At 39.9% G+C, this 16,219-nt stretch overlaps 1 protein-coding gene across 15 annotated transcripts in view; it reads right to left on the bottom strand.

Moving 5' to 3' along the window:
* POU2F1 (POU class 2 homeobox 1) overlaps positions 1 to 16,219 on the bottom strand; it is a 122,413-nt gene that overhangs the window by 12,936 nt on the left and 93,258 nt on the right. For 14 of the 15 annotated variants that reach the window (XR_013925897.1, XR_013925898.1, XR_013925899.1 and 11 more), the window contains 8 exons: positions 15,072 to 15,166; positions 12,617 to 12,790; positions 8,671 to 8,812; positions 6,395 to 6,540; positions 5,365 to 5,544; positions 2,574 to 2,679; positions 1,798 to 2,143; positions 868 to 956 (listed from right to left, as the gene is read on the bottom strand). Coding sequence is in view for 11 of the 15 variants with exons in the window: in XM_080374549.1 (XP_080230675.1) it covers positions 868 to 956; positions 1,798 to 2,143; positions 2,574 to 2,679; positions 5,365 to 5,544; positions 6,395 to 6,540; positions 8,671 to 8,812; positions 12,617 to 12,790; positions 15,072 to 15,166 (1,278 nt within the window). In the remaining 4 variants the exon portion in view is untranslated. Of the gene's footprint in view, positions 1 to 867; positions 957 to 1,400; positions 1,592 to 1,797; positions 2,144 to 2,573; positions 2,680 to 5,364; positions 5,545 to 6,394; positions 6,541 to 8,670; positions 8,813 to 12,616; positions 12,791 to 15,071; positions 15,167 to 16,219 lie in introns of all 15 variants that reach the window. The other variant, XR_013925896.1, reaches the window with a different exon arrangement.

The raw sequence follows: 16,219 nt of genomic DNA, 5'->3' as shown, positions 1-16,219 counted from the left end.
CTGTATATTCAGGCAACCTGTACTGGAAAGGGTCGAGGTGAGCGTGCACATGAAATGACAGCTATGACAAGACGAAGAAGGTCATGTAACCTTGAGTGTGGCGTGTTAAATGTTGACATATAACCACTGTTACTCTCACCTGTCTACAGGGTTCAGTCTGCCTTAGATTATGATCTCCTAAATTTATCTGTGACACTTTGCAAAATGGGTTTTTTGTACTGTGGAAACGAGATTTGCTAAGCTAGTTAAGAAGGTATTTGAATACACAGGTTAGCTAGCTCTTTAGGCACTTGCATCACCTGGTTTTTACGGATGAGAAACTATGAACTGAGAACAACTCCTGCTAAAGTCAGTGGAAACTTCTGGGTGCGCAGCACTTCCGAAATAGATCTCTACTCTTCTGAATAAGGATTTATGGATTTGGAGTTCTACATTAGGATTTTAGGAGGTAGGTTGTTTGTCGTGGGTTGCTTGCTCAGAACTGCCCTCCCTAAGAGACCTCAAAAGAGCACAACTCTGCTCAAGCTTATGCTAGAAGAGCTATAAAAAGCAAATCTCTAACCTGCTGGAGATACATGCCAATGGGGGAAGATAATAAAATAAATTCCAGATCACATGCAATATCTTAAATGCCTCCCGTAAATCGCTACAAGATCATACGCAATTCTAATCCCCTTTGTGAAGTTGTACCGGCTCTTATCTCTGCGAGACATAAAATGTATTTGCGCATTTAAATTTTGTAAAACCTCTACTCCTATATCATTTATATCCCATACCAAGGAATCAGTGTTCTTTTTTGCTAGAGAAAAACAAAGCACGTAAACTGAAGTTGTATGACAGACGTGCATTAAAAGCAACACTACTGACCTTGAATAGTTGCCAGTGTACTGTTGCTCATCAGGGCTGGACTGAGAGCACCACCTAATGTCCCTGGATTGAGACTGAGTAAGGCACCTCTGTAGGAAGCAAGATCGTGGGAAGAAGAAACAAAGACAAAAGAAAGCAGTGTTACTTGTAAAGGAAAGGTTGTCACTGTTCAGAAGTACACCATCATATTTAAAAAAAATAAAAGGGGGGGGGTAGGAAAGAGCAGAGATTAAAGACTAATTTTAATTTTAGTTTAGTTTAGTTTTTCCTTCATGATGCCTTGAGTAGACATTGCTATGCAGTTAGCAACGTGCCTGAAGTACAGGCACTGTAAATACACGACTTGCATTGATTGTTGCTGTAAAATATTACTGTAAGGTATTTTGAGGAAACTGCCACTGGTTAAAGAGCTATCATCATATCCCAAATTCAGGTAAGAAAGATGTAAATCAAGAGGAATTGAAGAAACAAAGAGTAATCTCTCAAAGCAACATTTTTTAAAACCAAAACTTCAACAATACATCATCATGCACCTTTTACAGCTTCTTGCTCATGATGGAGAAATGAATACAGAGGTGTGAAGTGGGTCTAGGCTAGCTCTCCACTTTACAATTAGTAGAACAGATTCTATGATTCACTGGTAAGTTGCAGCTCTTAAGTCAAGCTCTGCAGTGGGATGGATGATTTATCAAATGACAACATTGCTGCAACACAGCTTTTTCATCTGTAAAATGAAAACAGTATTTGTGTACATTGATAGGAATGGCCAATTACCATCTACAAGTAAACCTTCAGAATTTGAGATAAATGACACTAGAACCACCAAGTGAGCTACCAGAAAACAGTGATACATAAAAGCAATTTATCCCAAGAATTCTCCTTCCCTCTCCTGTCATCTCACCTAAAAGGGTGTGAAAAATTCATTCTTACCCAGCTGCAAACTGCGAGGATGCCATCAAGCCTGGGTTTAGTCCTGCTGCAGCAGCCATGGCAGCAAGACTTGCATTTGCAGGCAACTGTGCAGCTCCTTGTAACGCGGCTGCTGCCGCTGTTTGCAACCCTGATGCCGTTACCATCACCTGGCTGGTCCCAAGAGGGGAGGACAAGGGTGTGGAGGTTGTCTGTGTTGTGCTGGTCTCACTGGCACTGGACGCCTCTGAAGTGGAGGCTGAGGCAGAAGGGGAAGGACTCAGGGAGGGTGATGTCACTGCTGAAGAAGCTGGAGGTGCTGTTGAAATCACTGTTGCTGTGTTGTTGGAGGTGGTTTCTGTTGTGCCTAGAAGGTTGATTCTTGTTAGACCAGTACAAAGCACAGATATGACTGAACAGAAACCACTACCCACCTGAACTCAACCGCACATCCAACTGACAGGGAGACAAACACACATTTCTGTAGGACCAAGAAGCAGCAAGAGTCCAAATGAGAAGCTCAGACTACTATGAAATGACACTTCCCACCAGGAGGCTGAGGAGCTCTAGAAGCTAGCAATGGAATATAGCGTATTTCATTTCAGCATCACCTCTGAATTTATCTCCAGAGAAGTCAACTGAATGGTCATAGAGACTGAGGCTTCCTAGTGGAGTAACAAGGCACAATGACAAGAGTGTCCTGGGATACCAGCGACCAAGCCTGAATGACCTTTTGAAAAGTCTAAAAGGGGAAAATGGTAGAGGTGAATGCGGGGGCACGAGAAATCAGCTCTTACCTGTGACAGACAGACTAGTTACAGCAGGACTGGTCAGAGGGAGCACAGGATTGACAGTCAGGGTTGTAGCTGCATTGCTAGTCACAAGGCTTGCTGTGGTTGCCACCTGCAGGTCACAAAAGAACGCAACTGCTCAAAGACAAAAGAGTGGGCTACCAGACTTGGATTTCTGCCCATCCTCAGCCGAGGATGTTACCATGGAAAATACTGCATACGAACTAACTTTTTTTGTTAAGTCCGTCAATTTATCATTCCCTGGACCAACCACAGTACCTCCTCTAATATAATATAAACAGTATCTCTGTTCTGAATCATCCGTATTTGAAGGGAGATATATCCATTACATCCATACTGCCTCAGGACTGCAAGTTAGCCCTCCCCCCCTCTCTGCCTCCCCCCAAAGACAGCACCTTGTTTTAATAGTCACTCTTACAGAAAGAGTTACAAAACATATCATTTCTGCATGGCTTTTCTTCTTCTTTAAACACCTTTTCAGCTCCAAATCTCTTTCTCCGATTCAACTATTTAAATGCCCCAGCACTACCAAAGGTATTTAAGGTAATGTGTTTACATGGATAAAGAGAATAACATTTCACTTTTATTCAACAAAACTGTAAGCTCTACTCTGATAAGTTGCCTTGTGCCAAAGGAAGGATCTCTGAATTTTAAAACATTCAAATGACATTAGCTAATTTTACTTGTGGGCAGCTTACGACAAGGAAGCTACAATAAACTGCAGACATTACAGATAAAAAACACCGAAGATTTAAGACTGGAGGAACTAGCTTATGAGGAGAAATGAAATATAAGGTTAGAAAGGACTTTTTATGGACAAGAAATGGTGTCCAACAGTAATATTTGAAGGCTGTTATACATCAATGAGAGAAATGAATCCTTTAGAATTGCCCAAGAGAACATAGCCAAGGATATAGGCTACAACCTTCCTCCTTTCCCCTCTCTTACCTTAAGTTTATTATCAGAGAAATCTCTCTCATGCTGCTTATCCTCTTATAGGAAGTCAAATGCTTCATGCATTTTAAACAAGACTGGGGCAACTGGGACAGATCTAAAAGCTTTCTGCCCATCTCAAATCGCGTATGAAAGGAGAGCCAGATACATAGTACGCTTCCCACTCACGCAGCCCAGACATCCTATCTGTCATCCGTCCACCGAACAGTTAAGGCCAAGGTCACAATCCGTATTTCAGGACAGTGAATGACCTAGAATTAATACAGCTAACCCCGCGGCGGCAACGGCTGACTTCAGCCAACGCAGAAGCAGGCTGCCATCGAAAGGAGCATTCCCCTCCAACCCTCCTTCAGAGCCCTAGCACTGGCGCAGTCACACTGGTTAGCTCGCCAGACTGGAAATTCATCGCTGCTCTTCATAGGGTTAACTTGCACCCAAACTAGTAGGCTAAGCCCAGCCATGCTATGGCCACCTCATCTCCAGAGCTGACACAAGGATCCAACAAAGCACGCAGCCAGGGAAGGAAGGCTGGGGGCAGCTGGGCTGGAACATCCATTTGAGGGGTTGCATGGTCTTAAGAGAAGCTTTCAATGAGTGAAAATGCTTAGTGAAACTGAAAAATGGAGACTGTGGTTAACACCTTGATTTCTTACATAAAATGGCTGGGAAAATTTAAATAAAATTTAAATAGAAGGGAAATTTATGTAGGAAAGCTTTGTTAAGTTGCAGTCTGAGTAAACTTGCCTGGTTACTAAAACACACCATCATAAATCTCACTATGTTCTGCTTCGGTAGCAAGCCATGTAACCTTGCTTCCCAATTGTGAAAGAAAAAAAAAATGGAAAAGAAAAAAAAAAAAAAAAAAGAAAAAAAAAAAAAAAAAGAAAAACCTAAGTACATTTAACAGATCCCTTCCCCTGAAACAAAAGGTTGCATGCACACATCCTGAGACAAGGGTGAGGGGGAAGAATGACACATCACCAAAATTAATGGTTTAATGAAATACTGGAAGATATTAGCTACTACAGTGGTGAGGGTGGAATAAATACTACAAAAGGACAGCTACAGGCTACATAAATTCCACCACACCCCTATAAGCATAGCTACTATGAAATCTAATAGCTGCTGTTTCTATTTATGAAAACAGACCTCCATGGACACTGGTAGCAAAGGAGCTGAAGGAACCTTGATGCATGTGTTTTGTTACTCTTATTTTCATGATGTTTGTGTTTACCTGAGGCAAATACAAGTGTGGGAAATTCATTACATGAGTAATTAGCTTAATTGTTCCTTTGTTCCAAGCCTTTTTTTTTTTAATATATAAATCATTCCTGACTAAAAATGACAACAACGGTATCATCGGATTTGTGTAACTGAAGTCTCCAAATGATACGTTTTACTGCTGCTCATCTACTTATCGGAGCAGCTAAAGTAAGAGGAGAGGGGTAGAGCTGTCAGGCATTTTTTTATTACTCTTATTTTACAAAAAGTGTCTGGGCAAGAGAGGAAGTCCAGATATGAACGTTACTCTTTGGAATACGTTCAAAGCAATTAACCCCACCTGCACATTTGCCAGTCAGAACATTTCCTCATGAGCTGACTAAATCAAGCACCCAAACTGAAGGCCCAGCTAGTGCCTGATTTGTAAGCAATCTCTCTCAGGCAGTCTGCAGGTAGGGTAATTAAGGTGCCAGTAAAATACAGATTTGTGAGAACAGGTCTGCTGTACAAAGAAGGCGGATAGCATGTGCAGCTTCCACACTGAGCACCGCAGAACTCTCTCTTCCAGTGATCTCTGCCAACACAGTTTCTTGATTCTTACCAGTGAGGTTGGACAAGGGAAAATTGCTTTGATGGGCGAGCTGCTGGTTCCACCACTGCTGGGTGGGTTGATCCTTTTCTCCTTCTGGCGCCGGTTACAGAACCAAACGCGGATCACCTCCTTCTCCATGTTTAGCTGGTCAGCTATCATGGTGATCTCATCCGAGGTAGGCTTTTGGTTCTGAGAAAAGGAAACGGTACTTGAAGAGCTGTGAAACTACCCTCTGAAGTTTTATATTATAGCTTCTTCTTCAGCAGGCAGACATCTGGATGGGCCATTTATATCAAGAATCTTGTCAGTGGTACACTAGACAGTTATTTTTGTATAATATATAGAGAGACAGTATATAATTGATACTTCTGCCCTCCACCTTGTTAGTTACAGGAACATTTCTACCAATAGTAAGCTGTGTTCCTCAGATGGGTGATGAAGACTAAGCTCACATGCTTCTTTTTGAGAGACGGGATCTGACTTGTGAGTTAATCCTTCAAGAAATTCCACACCTCGATAAGGAAATCCTTCTATCAGCATCTCGCAAAAAGAAACGGGAGAGATTAACTCTAGCAGTAGCCAAACGAACCCCAAATTGTCTAGACCTACAATGAAAGACAGGTAGATGGAATGAGCTACTTACAGAGGCTATCTGCCCATACAGCTGCACAAAGTGCCTAACAACAGTAACATGAGGCCAGCTAAAAACCTCACATTATGTATGTTTTGCTGTCACTCTATTTATACATCCTCACCAGGTGTAATCATTTTTTCTTCTTTCTGATGTGCAGAATACCAAGCTTAGATCTACGGCTCAGTATCTCGGAATTCGAAATCACAAAGTCAGCAAACTGCAAGAATCAATGAGTGGTTTTGAGGGCTTTTTTTAAGTGATGTTGGCACAGCCTTTGTATTCACCTTATTTAGTACAAGCATTTTCCTAAATAGCACAATAATGGGTTCACTCCAACAGATAGGACTGTTGAAGCCAAGTTTCTTCCTTTCTTTATAGGCTGAGCAAAGCAACAGGATCACTGACCTCCAGGAAACTCTTCTCTAAGGCCACACGTATGTTGGTCTCTATGCTGGTGCGTTTCTTCCTCCTGCGGTTCAAGCCTTCAATCCCCAGCCCTGGAGAATTCAGGGCACTTGGGCTGGAGAGAGTTGAATCAGATGAGAGGTTTTCTGAAAAAAGAGAGCAACATAAATCAGGAGATTTTATTTGAATGCTGTGCAGTCTAAATGCAAGTGTTCTTCACCTGTGCAAGGCACGTTAAAACCCACTCTCTATCTATTTCAGATACATGGAGATTTCTGGATCACATGCATTAATCATTATACTTGTAAATTACAACATATACTTGAAACTTAAAAGCTACAAGCCCAGAGGGCATGCTCTGCTCCTGTATGCTACCACAGGATCCCTGTTGTAACACCTACACAAAGTTTGGCTCCCTTATCTCATTCCACCCGACACTTATTCACTGCAAGTCACAAGTTTAAGCAAAAAAGCAGTAACTGATAGCCGTGAGCCACAGTTGCAAGTCGCAGGCAATTATGGAAAAATCCGAGCAGCCTGAGATTTCTTTTACCCACTCTGCAATACACTGGAGGAAGTTCACAGCCAGCTTCACAGCGTTCGACCTCTTTGGCGATCTTAGCAGACATCCAGTGCTGTGCAGTTCTACTGAACAGCCCACACGTAGTTTCGCTAGGTCTCTAGCTGTCAACCCCTAATCCTGTCTTTTTGGCTCCACAGAAGAGCAAAGAGAACACACTCAAACCCACTTTGTAGAAGAAAGTGCAAAATAACCAACCGGCAGATTCCAGCAGGGAATTTAAACAAAATGATTAATTGTGGCTGGAGATCCCTCACTGCGCTGGCATTTGTGGGTGATAAGCAGGTGTCAAAGTTCACACTGCCTCAGATCATTCTGGTAGGCTCAAATGACCAAGTACATTCAGTTCAGTATTTCCTAGAGGTTTTTTTCCCCAGTAATGGCACTCCTAAATGTGCTGAAAGCCCTCTCCATCCTGAAAACCCCACAGAACAAGCCGAGTTCTGTAGCAATAAATTCTCCCACGCTCCACATAATAATGGATCACCGGTATGCTTCTGCCTCCTTTTACCTAAAATTAGCCTTTACAGTCATCTGAACCTTTCGTGCAAAGATTTCCATGAAACTGAATCAGTGCCAAGGACAATGGTTCCCAGCTTCCAGGCTGTGAAGGACCCTGATGCTGTACACAGCCCTTAACTTTACAGATCCAAGTATTCAGGCTAGCAGGAAAAGCAAACCATGACATTCCTGGCAGCACTGGACTCCTCCAGTGTTGCTGGAAGGTTTGGGGACCACTGAGCTGGGGACTAGAGCACTCAGTGTGAAGATCTTTATGTTTTCTATGACAGATCTAGATCTAAAGATAAATCCTGTCAACACAACAGAACGACACTTCCTTGTTTCAATGCAGGACAAATTTTCAACACTGCATCCAATTACTTTCAAAATTTCAGAGAATAATGTAGGTGCCAGCAGAAAGCTCTCTTCATTTTGGTATAAATAGGAAGGCACACACTGTCCCTGCCATCTGTTTAGCAGATCCATCAGTTTTATACTATGTACAGTTGTATACTTGGAAGAAAAAACTGGCTGACAGCAGTCTTCAAAACACTTTCTATCCTAACACCTAGCACCATCATCCACGCTCCTTTTGCTGGTGGGGAGAAAAAAAAAAAAAAAAAAAACAGAACACTGGCAACACTGGCATCATGAATAGCTTATATCCCAGGAAAAAATAATTCTGGAAGGAAAAAGCAAAACCTAACCCACAAAAAACTCTTCCTATGGGGAGAAAGAAAGTGTTTACATGGACCCTTGGAGACAGATGAAAAGAGCGCACATAGGGGTGTGGGAGGAGATGAATGCAATAAGCTCTGCTTACTGAAACAACAAACCATGCAACCCTCTCTACTACACATCTGAAAAAGAAAGCTAGAGGAGGATTAGAAGTTATATGCATTAACATACATGAAAGGGGAAAACCGTGACACGTATTATACCTCACTCCATGCAATTATTCAGCTGGCTGCAGAACACAATTCTGAAAGTTCATATTGGAACGGTTTTGGATGCATACAGGCACATGAAAAGGGAAGTCGGGACCCTTGCTCCTACACCCTTCTTTGTCCCATGGACAGTTACAAAGATTGGTGGCTTCATAAAACCGTAAGGGCACAAACGAAGCAGTTTTTCAGGGTTTTTCACAATCCTACTGATTTTGATAGGCTGGTGAAGAAATACACAACTCATTCACCTGCATCATTGAGCCACTTTTCCAGAAGCGGCTTTAACTTGCACATGTTCTTAAAGCTGAGGTTCAAGGCTTCAAAGCGAGAGATGGTAGTTTGGCTGAAGTCATTTCCATAGAGTTTGCCCATAGCGAGCCCAACATCACCCTGGACAAAGAAAGAGAAAAAATTCACTAACATAGGCACTTCCAAAGCAAGGAATCCTGTCATATTCTTGTGTTCTCTTAGTGACTACACTGCTGCCCGGGATTTCAGTTTCACAGAAACTTGCTCAGCACTACCCAGATTCATGCTAAAGCAAATAATCATAAAGAAATGTCAAACCTCAGTCAGTTTAACCATGTAACTCTTTTCCAGAAAATCCTTGATGCTTTGTCTTCTTAGCATTATCAGTGATCAGAACATTCCACTGAGTATTAACTTTTTTCTTAGTTCTTTAAAATACATAAAAGCCAAGCTCTTTTTAGGAGCAGGTTTAAGTATCTGCATACTTCACACCAATGAAGAAAAAGTTCAAATAAGCAGAAATGCAGTGAATTAATGTTTTCGAATTAGTAGAAAAGACTTGAAAATATGTCTGCAAACATGTATTACATTTAAATAGGTGCAGAAATATTCTTATCCGAACTTCCAGTATCTGAGATATTGACACTTCCAGTATCAATAGCTGAGGTTCCAACCAAACTTCTCCCCACAGGCACACATTTCAAAGCAGACAAGAACTTGAACCATTTCAAATAATGATTAAATGTAGTCTTCCCTACCCTTACCCATCTGCCAAAAAGCGATCCAGGATATTTACAGACAGATGATCATCTCTTTACATCTGTTACTGCTTTTTAAAAGTCAGTTTTAGCTAGCTATCAGACACTCTGCTTATCCTAATATGTATGTGTGTATATCTATCTATATATATATATATACACACACATTATGTAGTTTACACTTGGAAAGTCTTGTAAAAAAAAAAAAAAAAAAACCAAACCAAAAAACCCCAAATCCATTCTTGACTGTGGCCCTTAAAAACACCATAATGTTTTCTTGTTTTGTTTTAAAGCTGAAAGGTGCTGCACTTCGTAAAAATTTAATTATTTTCAAGTATGGTATTTGTCTAAAGTAGTTTAATTTAGATCTTTACTTTTTTAACACAAAGAAGTACGAGAAGTCTAGAAGAAGAGCCTGAAAAGCTTGAGATAGTTAGTGGTGTTTAATTGCAAATGGGTTAGTTGGACTGTGTGTAAAGCTTGCTTTCTTTCTGTTCAGGTCAGAATCACAACCACAGCTTGATACAAATATACTAATAGCATGCAGAGTGGCCATATACAAGCAAGGAAGAAAACAACCTTTGGTAAGCTTAGTAAATTATGCAGGTTGCATTAAAAAAAAACATTTTCCTTCCCAGAACAGGACCAGAACAATTGGTTTGTACGCCCTTCAATCAGAGGAAACATGTGGAAACTCACATTTATACCTCTACCCATATGCCAGGATTCCATGCATTTTAAAACTCATAAATCATTCCAAGAGAAGTAACACGGATGCTCTGCTGGGTTTATGAAGGAGAAAAACTGGCTATGTAAACCATATTTGAAATAAGTTGATTTATGTCTCGGCAGGAAAGAGTTATGAAATTTGCTCCAGTTCCTCAACTAAATTTAATTCTGGTATTTATGTTGTTCTTATGAACGTTTGCCATCTGATTTAAAATAAATAGTTAACCATTTATTTGTCAATAGTTTTCCATGCCAAAAGGTGGCAGCATTTCAGCTGCAGGCAAAGGAATTTACGTACTGGGATGAGAATTTTATATATTGGGATGGGCCACTGAAAGGATGGATGGAACACAGGATAAAGGTACTGTATATACAGCTGAGCTACTCTGTAGGTCAAATGAAGCTCCGGTGCCGAATTGAAACTGATTATAAGGTGCATCATTGTTGTGTGTACTGGTCTGTTAAGAAGCCTGAATGGACTAGCAGAGGTAATACCTTTTACAGAATAAAAATAATGTCCAAAATGCTCGCTCACAAAGACTGAATCTGTAACAACCAATTAGTCACATACTAAGATGACACATAATGCTAAGATGCATTATGTTCGTTGCGTCTCTGTATGTCAAACACGGAGATATTTTTAAGGAAAACAATTAAACAAAAGGATTTAAATCCATCAGCCACTTTTCAGGGTGGGAGAAGAGACAAAACTGCTGAAATTCAAAACCTGTTATATTGTTCGCAAGACAGAATGTAGTAAGTGATTAGTTTGCAATGCAAACTAAATCTTACAATTATTTTTGAAAGGCAGGGCTGGCATGAGTCTGAAAAAGCTTACAGTACCATTGGAAATAAATTTCTTTTATCCTCTGAAAGGCAGTCTATTTATCCAACTATAGGAAACCAGAGTAATAGGGGTCTCTTAATTATTATCCAATTACGCAATTAGGCAGAAGTTATTAGAACTGCCTAATTATACACATACAAACTCAGAGTGGCACAGGAATGATCAAATACAATTTTATCATTTTCTCAAGATTCCTCTTTTTAAAGCTCAAAAGCAAATACTGAAACATAAGCCTGAGCAGTTGCGTTCATTTTTCCTCACCGTGAAAATTCACAACAGGATCAATAAAGAAGGGTTAACCCATAACTTAAAAAGTCTAGTTGAGCCTTTATGATCATCTCACAGCAGGGCAGATTAAACATAATAACTAAAGATCTACATGAACCTCCTCACTCAGGCTATAGGGAAGCTATTGTGTTTTACCCTGCTCTGTTCTGCATTACTCTAGCTTTTGTGTGTGTCCATCACCTGTATTTCTGTGCCTCCCTCTAGTGGAAATAAGGGAGAGAAGGAGGCACACATGCCAGCAAAATGCACTTAATTTTACTAAGAACATTCTGTTCTTCAGTTATAATTAAGATGCTGCCAGGAACTTTCATTATGCACTCTGATTTTTCAAACATGTAAGACTTTGCCAGAAAAATAAATCTGACTTCAGCACACACTTAACAGAGTAGGTTTACTTATTCCTGGGGGGAGGAAAGGAGAACAAATCACGTATGCTGGATTGACTGCTCTCAGCTCAGACTTTTACATGCCTACTTTGATTTCTGCATGCTATTTCTTCTAGCGAAAACACGCCTATGCTTACCACCGATTCCTGCCAAAATTAATTGTTTACCTGGACAGATGTTTTAATTTTGCAGGGAAAAAAAATCTTTTTTATATTAATAAGAAAGGACTCTTGAATCCAAGCAGCATTTTCCTTCAACAGAATAATGGAACGTATAAATGCACTTTGTACTTTTAATTGTACTCGTCATTCAACCATTTTCACTATGTTAAAGATTACTTTTCTTCGGCTCTATGGGTATTTTTGAGCTTTTAAGCAAGCCAAAACAAACCACAACTCCAGTTCACCTCTGCAAGGAGAGAACTTCAAAGATGACAGTCCTTTCAGGTTTTGTTTAGGAACCTTAGCAAAAGCATTAAGTACAGAAATCATTGATGTTTAATAGGAAAATACATTTGAGAGATAAAACCCCTTTGACATCCAAAGGAACTCCGCAGCTGTGAGATATTTTTTAAACACACAGAGCAGTTAATTGTGCTGTATGATTTTTGGAACTTTGTACTTCTGAAGGCAGCTTTAAAGTGCTTTGTCCCATTCACTTTACATCCTATAGAATGAACAGTGCACATGCAATGACATCTGGAGCTGGTAAATGCACGTACCTGCTGGGAAAATGGCTATGCTTTAAAACCAACAGGGAAGTAAGTCGGATGTATGGCTTTTTCTGTCATTTCTTAGAAATCCCCTACATAAAGGCCAGAGCATAACCCTATTTAAGCAGGTTCTCCTAGGAGAAGGTGGAATTGTAGTCTCCCTCCAGACTTAAAAGATGAGACCTCAGATTCCACACTGGCAGGCACTATGGTACGCAGTCTCACCTGAGTGAATCCAAGTTTGATCCGTCTTTGTTTGAAAGTCTTGGCAAACTGCTCAAGCTCCTCAAGGTCACTGGGCTCCTCCAAGCTGGGAGTGTCAATTCGCTTTGGTGTTGACTGGCTCTGTGGAAGTGGCTGAATGGGGGTCGCTGCTATTGTGCGTGTTGGGGTTGCTGGCTATTAAGATAGCAAGGAAAAGATGAAAAATCAGACTTAAAAGAATAATGAGCAAAAATTAAATTACAAAAAGGTATGTGAGGTTTCGGTGAGAACGACCAATGAATTTGACATTTCCAGCAATGTGAAAGCTCCTCCAATTTATTTACATTCCTCTCAAAAACAAGCAATCACAATCCAGAAAACTGTATTAGTATGACAGCCTTCTAAAGGCTCTGTCAGAACCAATTAAGGAAAAGTAAGAGATGTTCAGTGCAGCAGATAACCAAAACTTGCGCTTGCTACAGAGCTGCTCAAAGAAAGGCTGAACACTCTCACTTGATATAGTTCTATCATTTATAGACAGCTTGGCATTCATCCCCTTTTAATCATTTTAAAATTTAATTTACTGCTTGTGTGAGGTGGCAGATTGTCATCAGCCCAAAAGATTCAAGTCTCCTAAACAGTGAGCACATGCAGGTGCAGCAAATGTGGCAAGTCTCCTCTAACACCATCTCTTGCGCCTGACTCAACTCTTCCAGTAAGAAAGAACTAACTACATCTACCTCTAACCCTTCTGCTGATACTTGCAACAGTAAGAATGAAGGTACTGGTGATACGAGAAATTAAGCAAAGGCAACCGGCAGAAAATAGTTCCTTTTAGGCCACGTTTTTCTTCTATATAAAAGGCTGATTTTCCAGGAAATCCACACAAGGTTCATCATTCCTCAACACTGGCATACTTCAACATTTTGCTATGCAGCAATAATAAGAATCTGAAAACAAGCTAAGCATCGTGGAAAATATTCACAAGTGAACAAAATATATTAAGACCTGGTATTGCACAGTTCAGTCTTTATGTGCAACAGGAACGTTAGAAACATGTTATAACTCAGCCTTCTTACATGCCATAGATGAACTGAGACGGAGACAAATTGTTTACTCTAGTTAAGTTCTATTCAGTTCGCTGAGGTTTTTAAGTAAAGATGACTTCATGCTTTTACATCCTGTACCTGTTTCTGAAACTAGATTCCTTCGGGGCAAATAAGAGCCCCAAGCCTATGCAACACTACAGTACTGTGCAAAGGTCCAGAGACAGCTGTTCTAAAAGAAATGGACTACATAAAGCCGAGCCTTCCCATAGCTCCTTAGGTTGTTTTTCTCCTGGGTTAGTGCAGTCTTTTGCAGTGCACACCAGATGGTAGAGGGAGGTCAGGATCTATAATTCCATTATGTGAGAAGTAACGTGATCATATATAATCTTTCTAGGGCTGCAGACATGTGTCCCACTGCAAAGGTTTTTAATATTTTTTTTTAATTTACATTAAACGTAGTGGGTAATTACTGCAATATGTCTTTACTGACTTCACCCTCTTTACATAGTTTATTTTCTCTTTGTAGCTTTGATACTTCTTTTTAATTGAGGTATAATCTTCAGTAGGGAGTCATGCTGCTGAGCTATGAACTACAGAAGTGAGACAAATTCCATTTTCTACCTGGTACATGAAAAATACTAGAGGTGGTATAATAGAAAAAGTAGTTTTCTAAGACTATGATAGACTAAGGCATCTTATTACAGGCTAAAAAATTCTTATGTGTAACCAAGCTGGCAGGAAGATATCATATGATATTATGTGGTATTTCAGAAACAGCATGCAGTCATCTACCTAAACTGCACAGTAAAACCCAGAGTGAAGCAAAACTAAATTTGCAGGCATGTGCAACCTTAAAATTGCTTTTCGTACAGTCTGAAAGCTTAATCATAGAGCTTTAGTATTTTAACATATATCTAACAGAATATTTTAATGCATTTCTACAGTCTCTTCACTTTCACAGAAGGTAACCAATAAGACTGGCAATGACTTAGCAATAACAGCAAAATGACAAGGCTACAATAAAGATAGACTGCCACTGCAATCTTTAGAAATAAAGTAATCCTCTTGTTGAGCTTTTTAGGTAGTACACACTTGGTTCTTCTGAATGTCAAAAATTTGTAGATTGTCCAAGAAAACCTTACAAGAAAACCAAATAATACTCTAGTGACATTAACTCAAGATCTCAATCATGGAAATTTTCAGCTAAAAATAAAAATTTATAACGTTAAATGAAAAGAGGCACGTTAGGGTAGGAACTACAAACCTGAATTTATTGATGCTTCAGTTCTACACTGAATCTATCTAAAAAGACAAACTCACTACTATAGCTACAGTATTTATTCCGGTAACTAACACAAAGGGTCCATTCACTTGCAATAGTTTAAATTCCCTCAAAGCAGCTCATAAACTGTAGAAATAAGCCTGACCTGCGAGGCAAGGGTGATGCTTGGCTGAGACTGCAGGAGGTTGGCTTGGCTTTGCTGAGGTAGTTGCGTTAAGAGATTCTGCGCTTGCAGGAGACCTGGAGAGAGAAAAGGATGGGTTTGGTTTGTCATTTAAAAAGACTAAAGCACAAAATGAGCTGAAACAAAGCTCTCGCCAAATCATGAAAATTACAAAAAAAATCTGAGACTCAAGCCTTTATTTCGTCCCTGCATAGGTATCTTCAGACTTCGGACTTTTCAGTCCAAAAACCCTCTTGCATTTTCCTGAAGCATATGTAGCGACAGAAGGGTAGGGTACTAGTCTCCTCTGCAGAAAGGGTTTGTGATGATCTAGGTTACCCCAGTCCTGTGTGCAGGCATCATTTATTGCCCCTTTCAGCCTGCAGATCTGGGGTAAAACTCTTCCTCTAACCAACAGCTGACCAAGAATTAGGAAGCCATATAAAAATAAACAACTAAGCACTAATCAGACCAAATCCAACAACTGAATACTAATCAAAACCACAAATGTGGCTCCTTTATCACCCTTCCTCCTCTCTGTATCACCCCACACCAGCTGCCTAACAAGAAGGTAACTTTCTCTGGCAAACTTAAGCAACCCACACCAGAAGATATTAAAACAAGCCCAGATAACCTCCTCCTGGCTGAAAGAAAGAAGGAATATTTTTTAAAAGTAATCAGAACTTAAAACTTAGGTAAGATAATGAACACTGCTTAAATTGCACGAATAGAATAAACATTATGCTGAATGTATGAAACCTCCTGCTATTATGAAAAAGTGACAACATCAAAGAACAGTTGGGACTGATGCAACCAATATACACAACATGCTGTCATTCTAAAAATAGGCTCCTACAGTCCTCTATTTGCATGGTTTATTAAATATCTCAGGAAAATGAGATATATGCTTGCATCTATGTCTTTTAACTAGAAGCTATTTTATTTTTTTATTTTTTTTTGCATTTCTAATACTTTTAATAGCTTTTTAAGGGGTAAGAGTGTTGACAAAAATGTACCTCCAGTTAGTCAACTCTCAATTCTGTTGTGACAAATATTACTGTTAATCTTTAGGCAACTTCTGGCTACAACTATCAATTTCCCCCATAATAACTTAAGAACCTAATTAACTA

The sequence above is a fragment of the Falco punctatus genome (genome assembly GCF_963210335.1).
Source record: "Falco punctatus genome assembly, chromosome: 2".
NCBI lineage: Eukaryota > Metazoa > Chordata > Aves > Falconiformes > Falconidae > Falco > Falco punctatus.
Note: the sequence above shows the minus strand (reverse complement) of the source record. Positions and strands in the feature narration are given on the sequence as shown.